We start from the raw sequence: 13,772 nt of genomic DNA, 5'->3' as shown, positions 1-13,772 counted from the left end.
GAAGGAATTTGTCAAGTTAAACCGTTTTTTTTAATCAGGTTTGTGAAGGGCACATTCATTTTGCAGGAATCCCCCTTCCTTATGTATATACGATATTATTTTGTCGTTGTTTGGATTATGTGTTGACTTTCAGCATATGCTCAAAATCTGAGCAGATGGCTGAGGAAGACAACCTGTAAGGTTTCATTTAGTACTGGCCTTTCATGCTAAATTAACCAAGACCCAAGGCAATTAATTAAGACTGAATGAGATGGAGATTAAAATTAGTTTACATAAGAAAGAGGAGGAAGCATTAAATTGTTTTTGCAGGTGTAATTTCATTATGCTGTTCATTAAAGCTGGCGATCTACTCAAGACATGGCATATATTTGATCATGTACTTATGTAAGGTAATTCATTACTATATGTATGTACATGTATCTATTTGTGGAGTATCTGCATCGCAGAGCAGTATAATACCAGACAGTTACAAGGAAAGAGAATGAAAGAGTATTAGGGAACTCTGAAATAATAAACGGAAATATTGTGAATGGATTATAGCAGATGGAGCGGATTTAGAACAGTCCAACTGCCTCGAGAACTTTATTGTTTTCCCAAAAACAGGACCAAAGGTGACTCCTTTCTGCCATTGTTGCAATTCTTACATAAAGCCACGTTTTTTTTTTTGTCGTTGTTGTAGAGAAAACAGTTAAATAATGTCATACTGCGACAGCGAGTACAGTAGGTGTTGCATAAAGTATCTTGTGATTTGCTGTGACACCCATGCCACCAGGGTCAAGCCTGCGTTTTAGTCACAGAGCCATATGTCACTTCACAATGTGGCAAAATGTAATTTCCTGGAGAGCAAGCCATTCTTCCCAATGCATGTGTCTTTGACCACTACAAGCAAGGTCACTGTTAATTCCCCCCGCTGCTGACCCTCCATACATGCTGTGTCCTTTAAATCTAACTGTGAGCGTCAGGCTAGAATCTACTACTCATCCCACTGACAGTTTATTCTATAGAGGTATGACTCACAGTGCTTTTTACACAAAGTCGGGAGGGAAAGAGCGAGGGGCCTTATGTAACATTAAGCAACCCCATCCACAGGGCCATACTCTCTTTAGCCAGTATTGATTACAGTTCTAGAGCAACTTTTCTGTGAGATTCATTAATATTATTCTCCACTTTTATGATTTTCTTTGAGTCTTTTTTCTCCCTTTTTGTGTGTGCATTGTCATGGTCCCTGTGCCTCCCCGGCCAGCCCAGTGTGGCCACAAGTGTTTGTTGTTTTTCTCTCTCTCTCTCCTACCTGTCTGCCTGGGCGGAGCTCTGATTGGGCTCCCGCCCTTGGCCCACGCACCTGCAGCTGATCTCGAGTGAATTGCAGTTGATCTCTGGCTCTTCTTAAGGCTGGGGCGCTGAGCTATTCGTCGCTGGAATATTGAGTGACCCTCGTCAGTATTGCCTGGTATAAGGAGAAAACCTCAGGAAGCAAAGAATCACGGGCCCAGAGTTAATTCATGTACATGGGCAATTCCTGAGCACGATCTGTCAACTACAGACTCGTGCAGGAATGCGCGCCGGGCATCTGCTCACACTTTATTATATACTGTCTTACTCATGGGTGGAGTACAAGTTAAGGAAAAAACAACTTCTTATCTGGTGATTGCATACGAGGCTGCACAGGATGCAGCCTTGCAAGACAAAGAGGAACAAGTTGATTAACGATCTTGTAGTGGGTTAAAACAATACATGTGGGTGTTGTCTAAACTTGAGCAACTTCCTCATGTGGTCACTTTGTTCCAGTAAAGAAATGCTGACACGCTATGTACAGGCATTACTGCGAAATTCAAATAATGCTAAACATAAGCAATTATCACAGTTGAATAAAGATGATAAGGTAATAAAATTCAAAATCTTTTAACACCTGGCTTCATTGTGAATTAGTTGTTCCCGTGCTTGCCGCCGACTCACCCTCGTCTATGTTTATAGGTTTATCTGGATCCGCCCGTTTTGATTCCTGGACCCCGTGAGTGTGAGTGGGTTGCTCGTGTGAGGAGTGTTTGGACAAGGAGCAGAGCAAGTGTACATAGCGCACCGGAGTGATTAATAAAGTGTTGTTGAACCGTGCTACCTCAGTCTGTGCCTGAGTCCGTCCACCACCGTGACATGCATGTTGCATGTTTATGCATCATTTTGTGTCGGTGTGCCCGCTGATATAACAGGAAGTGAAGTGCGCTGCACTGGTTTCATGGGTAATCTTATCGGCTCATTTTTCAAAATCACATGGTCACATTTTCGCCCTCGGGGTGTTAATAGCGTGTGTAGTGTAGAGATTTACATATTTTTTATACAGGAAGGAGGGAAGAGAGATCTGATATTAGATACATTTTTATATATTTTTTATTTGTTATATCAGTTAAACTTATACCTGATTATATTCTGATCAATTATAAACAATTAAGCACGAAAAGCTTAACAATTACATCATACCTAATATTAGGGATGCAACGATACCAATTTTTTCAAACCGATACGATACCGATACTTGGATCTGAGTACTTGCCGATACTGAGTACAAAAACCGATACTTCTACCACACACACAAATACAATGAATTGGAAGACAGGTTTTATTTTATTCTCTGCCGATAAAAAATAAAATCGTAATAAAAATGACCACAAAAAAAATTTCAAGTGAAAAATAAGCACTTCTGTTAAATTATTGCGGAGTATCCACATTGTAGTTTAACAAAATATCACTGAACTATTGGCACTGTCTCGAGCTTTCAGAATAATAAATAAACACTTCTGTTTGGAATAAAATAAATACAAATTAGGTTTGAGAATAAAATAAAATAAACTTTTAAATTATTGCAGAGTGTCCAATTTCATATCGCGGCTCGAGTATGCTGAGAAGACGGTGCAATCCTATGTTTTCCACGACTGGCATTGGCTGGTCATCCAGAGAAATAAAATGAGTCAGAGCCTCTGTTATTTTAACTGCCCGTGGATTTTCTCTTGACATTTTTCATGGCTTTTCCAAAACCTGAGTTAAAGTTGGCTGTTCCGGTCCACACTGCTGACATTTTGTTTAGCCTAGCTACAGCAGCCTCCAGTTTCTCTTTTTTATCTGGAGCCGCCAGTCTCACTCGGCTAACCCTGTGCCTGTTTAGCGCGGGATGTCCCCCTAGTGGCCAATCTAAAAAACTACAACAGAAATGACAAGCCACCCTCTGATTAATGAAATAAGTTAATATCGGTTCATGGTATCGGTTAACTTTTACGAGTATGAGTACACACACATTTTACAGTATCGGCCCCGATACCCGATACCAGTATCGGTATCAGTGCATCCCTACCTAATATCATGTCTTTTATTCAGAATAATGTGTATTCATGGGCTGGAGACACATTTCTTATCTTTTACATTTCAAATATGCAAACATATTCATTACTCAAGCTTCTCATTCATCATAGTATTAGACATGTACTTTACTTATATCTTTGATCAAGAGTAAAGATGATTTACTAGGAAAAGCACATATAGATAAACACGGTTTAGTACTCTGTATCACTTTTAACATTTTTAACTGGATGTTTCGACTTTTTACCTTCTCTGATGTAATGAGTGCTAAGCTGGGGGGATTTCAGTTTCTTTCATTCCCACCATTCTCAACAGCTGGCATGTGAAACTCCATGGGATCATGGATATTTGTGATATAAATAAATAAAGCCAATCCAAAACCTGTCTGTGTACAGTGAATAACATGCCTTTCAATTTCACATTATAGGAAAAGCTATACAGTAGGTCCAGCAGCTTGTGTTTTCACAGGGAATCCAGGCATTAAATGTGTTACAGAGCAACAAAGTGGACATTCAGGCTGCATTTGTTTCAGATAAGCACTGCGGTGCCGAATACGCGATGGTGTGAATCAGTGGGTTCAATTTGACTGTCCAGTGAGCAAACACGATGTGCCAAAGCCAACCTCTGTTTTCACGTGATTATTTCTAGCCACATAATTACATATTAATCAAGCAAAGGTGACAAACATCTTCCTTTCTCTAAATAGAAACTCTTTCCACTCAAATGCCCAGTTCCACTTAATTATTTACCGACTTCCCCTCAGTCTTCACAGATCATGGAAGATTTGTTTCAGGTTTTTTTTTCTTCATGAAAAATGAAATGCACAACAGCAAAACACGTTTCCTTTGTGAAAACCTTGATTGCATTTTCTGTAAATTTGTCAAAAAAAAGCATGTGTGAAAGCAACATCACTAGAAAGAGAGAGAGAGAGAGAAACTGGCTTTAGTTAGCATGTATGATCACAGAGTCCTTCTTCTCTGAACACATCAGAGCAGGAGGAATCCTCATGGGCTTTACAGAGCTGTCATGTTTCCTTAACTACTTCATCACAATTTTCTTCCCATGGCTACCAGGTATAAATAGGTCATAGGATCCCTGTGTGTGCAGCGCTGTACATCTCAGTAGCTTTACTGGTCATGCACAGCTGAAGCTGATGGGGACAGTCAAAGAAACAGTCTTTTGAGAATTGTCTTTCCAGCTGCTGCAACGTCTGTATCAAGGCTGCGGTGATTCTTTAAAGTCGGACGTACTTCGCAAAGTGTCAAAATTAACAAGAAAGTTTCTGAATCCTGTTTTCATTGATTTATGCTTCTGTTCATTCTCATTAATATTTCCTATGACTCTCTCCATCTTCCAGTACAAACAAGTGGAGCAGTACATGTCGTTCCACAAACTCCCAGCCGACTTCCGACAGAAAATCCATGACTACTATGAGCACCGATACCAGGGCAAGATGTTTGATGAAGAGAGCATCCTGGAGGAGCTTAATGAGCCTCTGCGCGAGGTATGAAAAAATAAATCCCATACATTTTCTGTGATGTACTCACTCACCTGTGAATACACACATCTCCACAGATGAAATAAGATGGAATAAATTCAATAAAATAGTCATTTATTCTCGTTTCATCTGAAAAATGTAACCTCCTGTTTAAAATCGATTACTTCCAGCCTTCTCTGTATGTATTTAGTTATTAAATGGTCTAATTTCCCTACTCATCTGGTAGTTGGCAATTTTTTTTTCAAATTGAAAAATATATAGGTTTACAAAAGCAAAAGAAATGGGTCAAAAGTAATGTTTGCACCTTTTAAATTTCAGGTAACTGCAAAAAAGTGAAAATGTATGCCAATATCCTTCAAGACAATCTAAAGCAACCCCCCAAAAACTATAATATAGAATAGTGTTTGAACTGTACAAACAGTGAATATACTATAATACACTCTACCCATCATCAGACAGCTATCACCAAACTGTGTTTGTATCTTTAACTGTAAATCCCTGTGCTAAAAATCTGCACAGATTAACCCTTTGTATCTCCCGTTGCCATTTAGGAAATTGTCAACTTCAACTGCCGTAAGCTGGTGGCCTCCATGCCGCTGTTTGCCAACGCAGATCCCAACTTTGTGACAGCCATGCTGACCAAACTGAGATTTGAAGTATTTCAGCCTGGAGACTACATCATCAGAGAGGGGACAATTGGCAAGAAGATGTACTTCATTCAGCACGGGGTGGTGAGCGTCCTGACCAAAGGAAGCATTGGCATGAAGCTGATGGATGGCTCCTACTTTGGAGGTATGTAACTACTCAGTAATCTACTCGGTTCTATTCATTTCTGTTCTTCTATGGGTTATTTACACTTTACTTCCCACTAGAATCCACTGCAGCAGGGATGTAAAACTCATTTTACATCATGGGCCACCGAAAACTCACTTTGATCTTAAGTAGGCCAAAGCAGCAAAACTCCCCTTTCTGTCTGTGTAAAGATATTTAATTACAAACTTAATCCCATTTAATGTGCAATTTCAACAGTAAATCTCAGTTTTCCTACACGATAAAGAAATGCTGCTGTAGCAAATGACAGAAATCAGTCAGAACAAAAATTAAATGTGTAAAATTACAGAGAAAGTTTTACCTAGAAAAGGCAGTGAGCTTTGTAGTTTAATTGTTATTGTTTATCTATTATTCAATTACTTTGGTGTAGTGTGAATGACAATGTCTTTATCAGTAGGAAATACTGTAAAACCTATGAAAATACAGTTAAAAGTCCAAAATCTCTGCTCTTTTTCACATTTTCCAAAGCTGTCCAATGGGCCTGATTGGCGTCTTTGTCAGGCCATTTCTGGTCCCTGGGCCTTGTGTTTGACAGCCCCGCACTACAGTAATATCACAGATGTGTGTTTACTTTTGCAGTTTGCAGATAAACAAAAAACTACCCCAATGTTTTATTTGGACTTCTTGTTCAGCCTTACGGCGACTTCTGTCCCACTTTCTCAGGTTGTTGTTCCTTTGTGGCTGTTTAGAAGCATGTGGTGCTACTATTGCCACGCATAAACCCACACACACACCAACATACACTTTTTAGCGTCCTGTAGCGTGACTCTTTGGGCTGCCTTTTTAACATCCGATGCCCTCTGCAGAAGGTCTGTCCACTCACAGTTTCGTTGATGTGCCAGCTGCCCAGAGCACTGTTGTAGTGACATGACTGCACAGCACGCACATGCACACATTCATTCACACACACACACCTAATTAATAACACCTAATTAGCACAGCAGAATGAAGATGATGGGGCCATTTATAATGTCAGACATCGAGTGTTTGAAGTCATGCCTGCGACCAGGGAGGAAATCACAGGTCTCTATGCACACAGCTAGCAGTGAGCTAAGAACCGAGGGGACAACAAGGTTTAACTTCCAGTGGGGTGTGTATGTGTGGTAAAATCGCTGAATAAGTCAGTAGCACTAAGTAGATGGTGATGTCACCATCACCAACCAGCTAATGCACAAAGTGTTTTTTGATTGGATTTACCTGCTTTTAAATTTTAGTATTCAACTTAACCTTAGCCACTGGTAGATTTTCTAACATTTAGAAACCTTTTCGGCGATTTTCTGTCACGGTGGTGGACGGACTCAGGCACAGGGACCATGACATTTTCTCCTTTCCACACCACACTACATTTTGTACAGTTATCACACACCAATGGGGTAGATTGATTGTATAATATATTGCATGTTGAGGAAGGGTTTTTCCTTTTTTACCCATATGCCCTTTCCATAAAGTCCACAGTGAATACAGCCAAACATAACCTCATAATCATAATCTTTATTACACAGTGTGTGAGCAGATCCTGTGGACAAGCGGTTTGTTACTCAGATTCTTCTGGTGTCCCAACAAAATCCCAGGGGAACGGGTTAATTCCTGTCAACACATCGGAAAATGAAGCCGTAAATAAGAGAATTTGCAGATATTACATTAACTGAAACAGGAAACAGAGCTGCTTATGCCACAGAAACAGGTTACAATGATCATGATTCAAAATTGAAGCAAAGATCCAAATTGCCACAGTTCACATCAACCATCCAGCCTTTCTCCGTTCTTTCAGTATATTTGAGGCAGTTTCCCCGTCTACAAACCGCAAATGGTCACCCAGTTGTTTGGAAACCCTTTTAATTCAGTAGCAGGAGTTTCATTGGTATTATTATCCTCTGTCTGCACTTCCCAGTAGACACTATTGATGCTACCGGTATGTAAATGGCTACATTTTGTGTAAACAGCTTTCTGAAAGGGATGCCTTTTCCCACAATTCTAACAAAAGTGGATTTCAAGCAACTGCTGGTAATCACTAGCAGTTGCTTTAATATGATGTCAGTGAATTAATATAAATGCACTCTATTGCACACTATAGGTCGCTTGTCTAGAAATGTGTAAGTGCATGTATGTGTAGCCTTACATCAGTACCTTTGTTTGGTGGAAAAGCTTTCTTGCAGAGAGAGTCAGCCGGTATGAAAAGAAGCTTATGCTAACGGAGAATCTAATGGACTGTATATATTATAAAATGTGTATATACACATATATGTGCTAATTAGTCCTCAATAACAAAGTTTTAAAATACTTGAATTTCATTCAACTAGCAGACACAGGTATCAGCTACAGCTACCTGTGTCTGCCACACCTGTTACTGTAAGCTTTAAGACTTCCCAAACTGACGGGTAACAAAAAATTTATAAATTTTAAAAATTACTCATCGTACACACCAAAACTATTTTTCTACAAGGGTGTAAACACAGATGTTATTGCTGTCTAGTCTGGTAGTGGTCTTGACTTTAAGCTGATGGAACCTGCTAACGATATCACTGTTTCCAATCTGTTTGCTTAGCTAGGCTAAAAGACAGTAGTATTAGATTTAACAGATACACATAAAAATATAATTATTCTTCATTAGAAAGTAGATAAAATAAAATAAAGCGCGACTTCCTGGGATTGCTCTGAGTTTGTGAGAAACCTCATATAAACAGACAGGAACAGTCCAGTGCAGTGCCTGCTCTTAATGGGGTATCCTGGTGCCCCCACACCCCCTTCCCCCTTCCCCAGAGAGTCAGAGGAGGTCAACCTTTCAGGGAAGGGAAAAGGAGGGAATATGGTTGTCAAGACAACAGTCAGCTCCTGCCAATAAAAGGAAAAAGTAATAGAGAAGGGAAGGGAAACAACTGAATGCAACGGAGAACATCTCTATATATGCTATACACTGCTGTCAGTGTAGTGCTAGTGAATGAGGAAATACCTAGGGTTACATTCAGCAGGTCTTTGTTCTGAGCACACATTTTCTTAAGCCCAGGAGTTTTCCACAGCCTGTGCGGAAACATAATAGAACATTTTAACATTTAATGTACTGTAACAGTGTTTTGGCTGAGCGTCGCACTGCTTAACAGACCTCTTACTCATAATGTTTCTCTTATTTTCTCTATTGCTGTCACACACTGAAATCTGTGGGTTTGCCATTTTCTGTTCTGACCGTATCTCTCACCCCTCCAGAGATCTGCCTGCTGACCCGTGGCAGACGGACAGCCAGTGTGCGTGCGGACACCTACTGTCGCCTGTATTCTCTCTCTGTGGACAATTTCAATGAGGTGCTGGAGGAGTACCCCATGATGAGGAGGGCTTTTGAGACAGTTGCCATTGACAGATTGGACAGGATAGGTAAGAAAACTGCCATTCTGTTCAATATAGAGATGAGTAGTCTCCGGTAGGTGTTTTACTATGATGTGATTAAAAGTTTCAACATCTAAAACAAAAGCCAAAAGATTAAAAAGATATTTAAGAACACAGCTTTCAGATACTTTTCATCTGCTGTAGATTTTTAAGGCTTACCACTACTTCCTTTTTTTGTCCTCCATTTGTCCACTTTCCTCTTAAGAACATACTGCACACCAATCAAAGCTTTCAGCTCATAGCTCTTGGGGAATCACCTTGTTAAGAATTTGGAACAAATTATATGTTTTTGTGAACGGCTGCTGATGTCTAAAGATACAATTTAAAACTGGTTCTTTGCTAAGCTGCTACTTGAGTTAGGAGGCCTTTTATGCTCGAATGATTCAGTGTTAAATGGTTCAGCAAACCAAAAAAGAACAATCATCTGAAAATGGACAAGACTGAAAATGAGAGAAAATGAAAAAGACCTTTAGAAACTGTAGAGAATAAGTATTCAAAGGACACTTTTAAAAAATGCAAAAAGGTCAGTTTTTTGGAAGCAAAATTTAAATAAATTAAGGGTGTTGTAAGACTTTTGTGCAGTACTGCAGCACTCAGGCTCCTCAGTCCAATATCGTCTCTTAAATCTATACAGAAACATGCTAGGCTACAATAAAGAAAAGGGAAAAAATGTGTGAAAGAACAATAAACAGTAAAAATGTATTTATTCTGACATGATTCATGGACAGAGATATGAACAGAGATTTCGTTTTGGATAATTATGCCTCGGTGATAAAAGCCACACGCATTGCTGTCTTCATAAGCTTATGAGTCATTCACAAGATGAAATGAAGCATAAGGAAAACATACTCATTTATTACTGTGATGTCTCTGTCAAAACACCGCACGGTCTGACAGCTGGGATGTAGTCTATGAACGATCCTAACAAGGGCTGTGTGTGGTGTACGGCTCAGGAAAGAAATCAAAGGTGAATATGTATCTTTGTATGTTATTAGGTTCCTTAAGCTCAGTTGTTTTAGTGCAGTTTAACTCTTTTGGTAGATATTTGCCATTTTGGGAAGAAAAGCAAAGCCAGTTAAAACTTTTTACTTTACTTGAAATGCATCATTCTGATTTTTTTCAGCGATTGTTCAGCAGTCTCAGTCTGGATGTATATAAAAAAATATTTTAAAAAACACACACAAAGATGTGCTCATGAATGCTGATTGACAGTTTATATTTTCCTTCACATTAAAAACAACTTTGCGTCTCCCGTCATGCCCCCCAAGGTCAGCTAATGTTACATCCCTCATCACATGACCACACCTCATACGTTCACGAGGCCCCGAATCTGCCACCTGCCAGCTGTTGCCATAGCAGCCAGTTTCCACACATGAGCAGACTTCAGTCAGGCAACTCACATATTTAAAGAGAGGCTTGGATTGTCTGCTTCAAGACCAAACCTCCAATCAAACATTCCCACCGGGTTCCGTGCATACTTGATGCATACTAGTCACTAATGATGAGCTCTTTTAATTGGCTTTCTCAACAGTCTTTCTCAGAAGAAAACAAGTGGATCAAAGACACAGAGATCTATAAAAAGGTGCCTTAACAAAGGTGCCATGCTTTGTTGGTTAAATAGCTTTCATGATTAAATAAATCTTTAAGCTTAATTGTCTTCAGCAGTTATGTATTGTTTTCTGTGAGGGCATTTATGACTAGAAGTTTGAATGAGGAATGCTGATTCAGCCATCCATGCATTTTAATGACAACAGTGTTTGACCTGTGTGGGCCATTAATGGACATAGAGACACTTGTGTGACCTACTAATCAATGGCTAGTAAAAGAAACTCTAGGTGTTACTTGGCAGTGGTATTGCTGTGGAAACAGTGACGTATTATCCGTGCTTTATCTCTGAATTCTGCAAATGAGGGTGGTCCAACGTGCAGTACCAACTTCTTCAAAGGCATGGTAATCCCCAACCAAGTTTGTACTTTAGAGGATGCAATCAGATGGTTGTATGCCTTTTCCCCTTTTTAGTGTCATCCATTGCTGCTATTTATGATGCACATTTGATGAGCAGAGCCTGACACTACAGCTTGGCCAGTTTACAAGCACCTAAGGAGGATGTATGACAAGAAACACCACCATATCTATGAGAAATTCTATCTCTCAATGGCTCAGTCACACTAGAGAAAAAACATGGTAGCAAATTCCTTGTGACTTGGACAAATTGGTGGTTCCCTGGTGAATCCATTGAATTTTTTTTTTTTTTTGGATTCGGCAACTGATTACAAGTAATGTGGAATACACAGCTCTGGCTATGGGTCTTTTTCCAATGTAATGTTGCACTTAAATTGCTGTCTTAGAATAAGTCTGTGGAGGAATTCTATGATCTATGAGATTCTGACTGGAATGTAAGTAGTTGATGTAAATGTACTTTTAATGTCAGTTTTCTGTCAATCTGATAAATCTGCCAATTTATCACAGTTCAACCCGTTCATCTGTTTGATGTCATTCAATCACAAACTGATAGCAGACTGACTCGGTCTTATTGCTGTTTTATTGCCAGTCTTGATGCACCAAAGTAGCTTTGAAGATCGCAATAGGATTGCGAGTAGATGCAGACCTGATCCCCTTCAATGCAACCATTTCAAAGGCAGCTAGATCGCACATTCATTGCACACTGATACAATAATTTTGTGTGATGCCGAGTACTCCAACTGCTGTTTTCCCTAGGAGAATTTCCAAGGATGCAAGCCAACAAATATGCATTCCTTTGTCTCCTCTTTCCAAGCCTCCAAACACCTCAGAGAGTAGCTCTGTGTTATCAGCAGATAAAATTCCCATAAAAGTCAGTGGGAGGAGGAGGAGTTCAACACAGAGCTGGAATGAAACAACAGTACTTACCAGGAACACCCACACTTGATTAATTTTCTCCAAGCCTTCTCATTTTTTGTGTGTCTAAATAAATAAATAAAAGCTAAATTGAATCATACATTTCCAGGGCCACACATGTTACAGCGTTTCCCCCTTTTCTGATTGTTGGCATTATCAGGAGAATCCCATCTGTGGGAAAATCTTGCTATGGGAAAACTGCTGACGATTAAATATGATCAACCTGTATAGATGTGTTTGCACACTCTAGTGCAGATTTTCATAATCACACTGTAATTCCACTATTAAACTCCCAAGCTGTGAGTGTTTTTATTCCACACATGCAGCAAATGTATCATGCTGGTGAAGCACAAGTCACCAAATCATCATCAGCCTTCCTCTCATGTTCTTCTGGCTTAGCAGCTGGTTATGGTGGAATAATAATCTTTGTTTGTGATGTACAGTAGATCTCAGGCTTTGCACTTACAAATAACCTAGCTCTGTAGTCAGCTTTCCAGGCTGCCTTCTGCACTGGTGAATCGAGCTGACAATACTACAGTTTCCATATGAACTCACAAACATCTCTACATGCTGTCCTCTGCTGTGAGTCCCTTTTTGTTACCAGGGCACAACAGATGTTGGGTCATCTGGATTTTGCTAGGAAGGCTGCCAACATCTTGTCTTTGGTCTCAACATGTCCAATCCCTGCAGCAACACATCACAGTGTCCATCTTTTTCTCTCATACTTCATTGCCTCCTGTTTTAACAGTATCTAATGCTCACCTGCAATGAACCTTCTACTCTAAATCTGACATATTGAGGATTTGTTCACCTGATCTCACCGTTAGTTGCCTTCTCCTCACATGTAAGCCACTGATTGAGAGAGAGAGAGCCTATTTACTGACTATCAGCCTATCTGGGCCTCACATCAGAGGGAAGGCACTCAGCAGGTATAATACACAATAGCCTCTAACACAGTCATCTTGCTTCCCTGACAGTGGTGGGTTTGAACTTGTGCGATCCCATTATTCTCTTCTCTGCAGTACTACTGTGACCCAGGATGGCCCTCAGCTGAAATGCACACCTGCTTTCACCTGAATTACTCTGTCTTAGTTTTATCTGTGCAGACAGTTTTTTTCAGGACTAAGTGGGATTCTGCAGTTCACTCTTCAGTGGCATACATCATAATGCCTCGTACAAATCTGCCTTTATAATCCCAGCTGGTTTGCTGTTTTACTTTTGAGTGCTTTCAAGAGGTTTTGCTATAAGAAGCAGTGAGTCATTTACAGTCTGAGATCACATAAACCAGCTTAATATAAAATAAAGTAGAATATATATAAAATAGAGTTGGTTCACACCTATAAATATCTTGGAATCTTAATTGATGACTCGCTTACCTTCAAACCACATGTAGAGAATCTTGTGAAAAACCTGAAGTTAAAACTGAGATTTTATTTTCAAAATAAGTTGTGTTTCTCTTTTAATACAAAGAAGCGGCTTGTTGCTGCAACATTCTTGCCTGTGCTGGATTATGGTGATATTCTATATATGAATGCTTCTGCTCAATGTCTTCGAATGGTTGATTCTGTGTATCATGCTTCTCTGAGGTTCATCACTAACCGTAAATTTCAGACTCACCACTGTGAGTTATACTCTCAGGTAGGATGGCCTGCTTTGGTAAGTCGGAGGAACTCTCATCTATACAGTTTTATATATAAGGCGATACTTGGGTTGCTGCCTTCTTATATATGTTCCCTGCTTCTAATGAAACATGCTGGTTGGTATTCTCTTCGTCCGCATGGCTACTTGTTGCTTTCTGTTCCATTTGCCCGAACTGAACTTGGTAAAAGAGCTTTTGTCC

At 39.8% G+C, this 13,772-nt stretch overlaps 1 protein-coding gene across 1 annotated transcript in view; it reads left to right on the top strand.

Moving 5' to 3' along the window:
- Positions 1 to 13,772, top strand: part of hcn2b (hyperpolarization activated cyclic nucleotide-gated potassium channel 2b) — a 69,414-nt gene that overhangs the window by 34,536 nt on the left and 21,106 nt on the right. Inside the window, exons 5-7 of the mRNA XM_085150209.1 lie at positions 4,706 to 4,852; positions 5,398 to 5,638; positions 8,879 to 9,043. Coding sequence (XP_085006335.1) covers positions 4,706 to 4,852; positions 5,398 to 5,638; positions 8,879 to 9,043 — 553 coding nt within the window. The remainder of the gene's footprint in view (positions 1 to 4,705; positions 4,853 to 5,397; positions 5,639 to 8,878; positions 9,044 to 13,772) is intronic.

This window comes from Neolamprologus multifasciatus, chromosome 23, assembly GCF_963576455.1.
Source record: "Neolamprologus multifasciatus chromosome 23, fNeoMul1.2, whole genome shotgun sequence".
In the NCBI taxonomy this organism is placed as follows: Eukaryota; Metazoa; Chordata; class Actinopteri; order Cichliformes; family Cichlidae; genus Neolamprologus; species Neolamprologus multifasciatus.
Note: the sequence above shows the minus strand (reverse complement) of the source record. Positions and strands in the feature narration are given on the sequence as shown.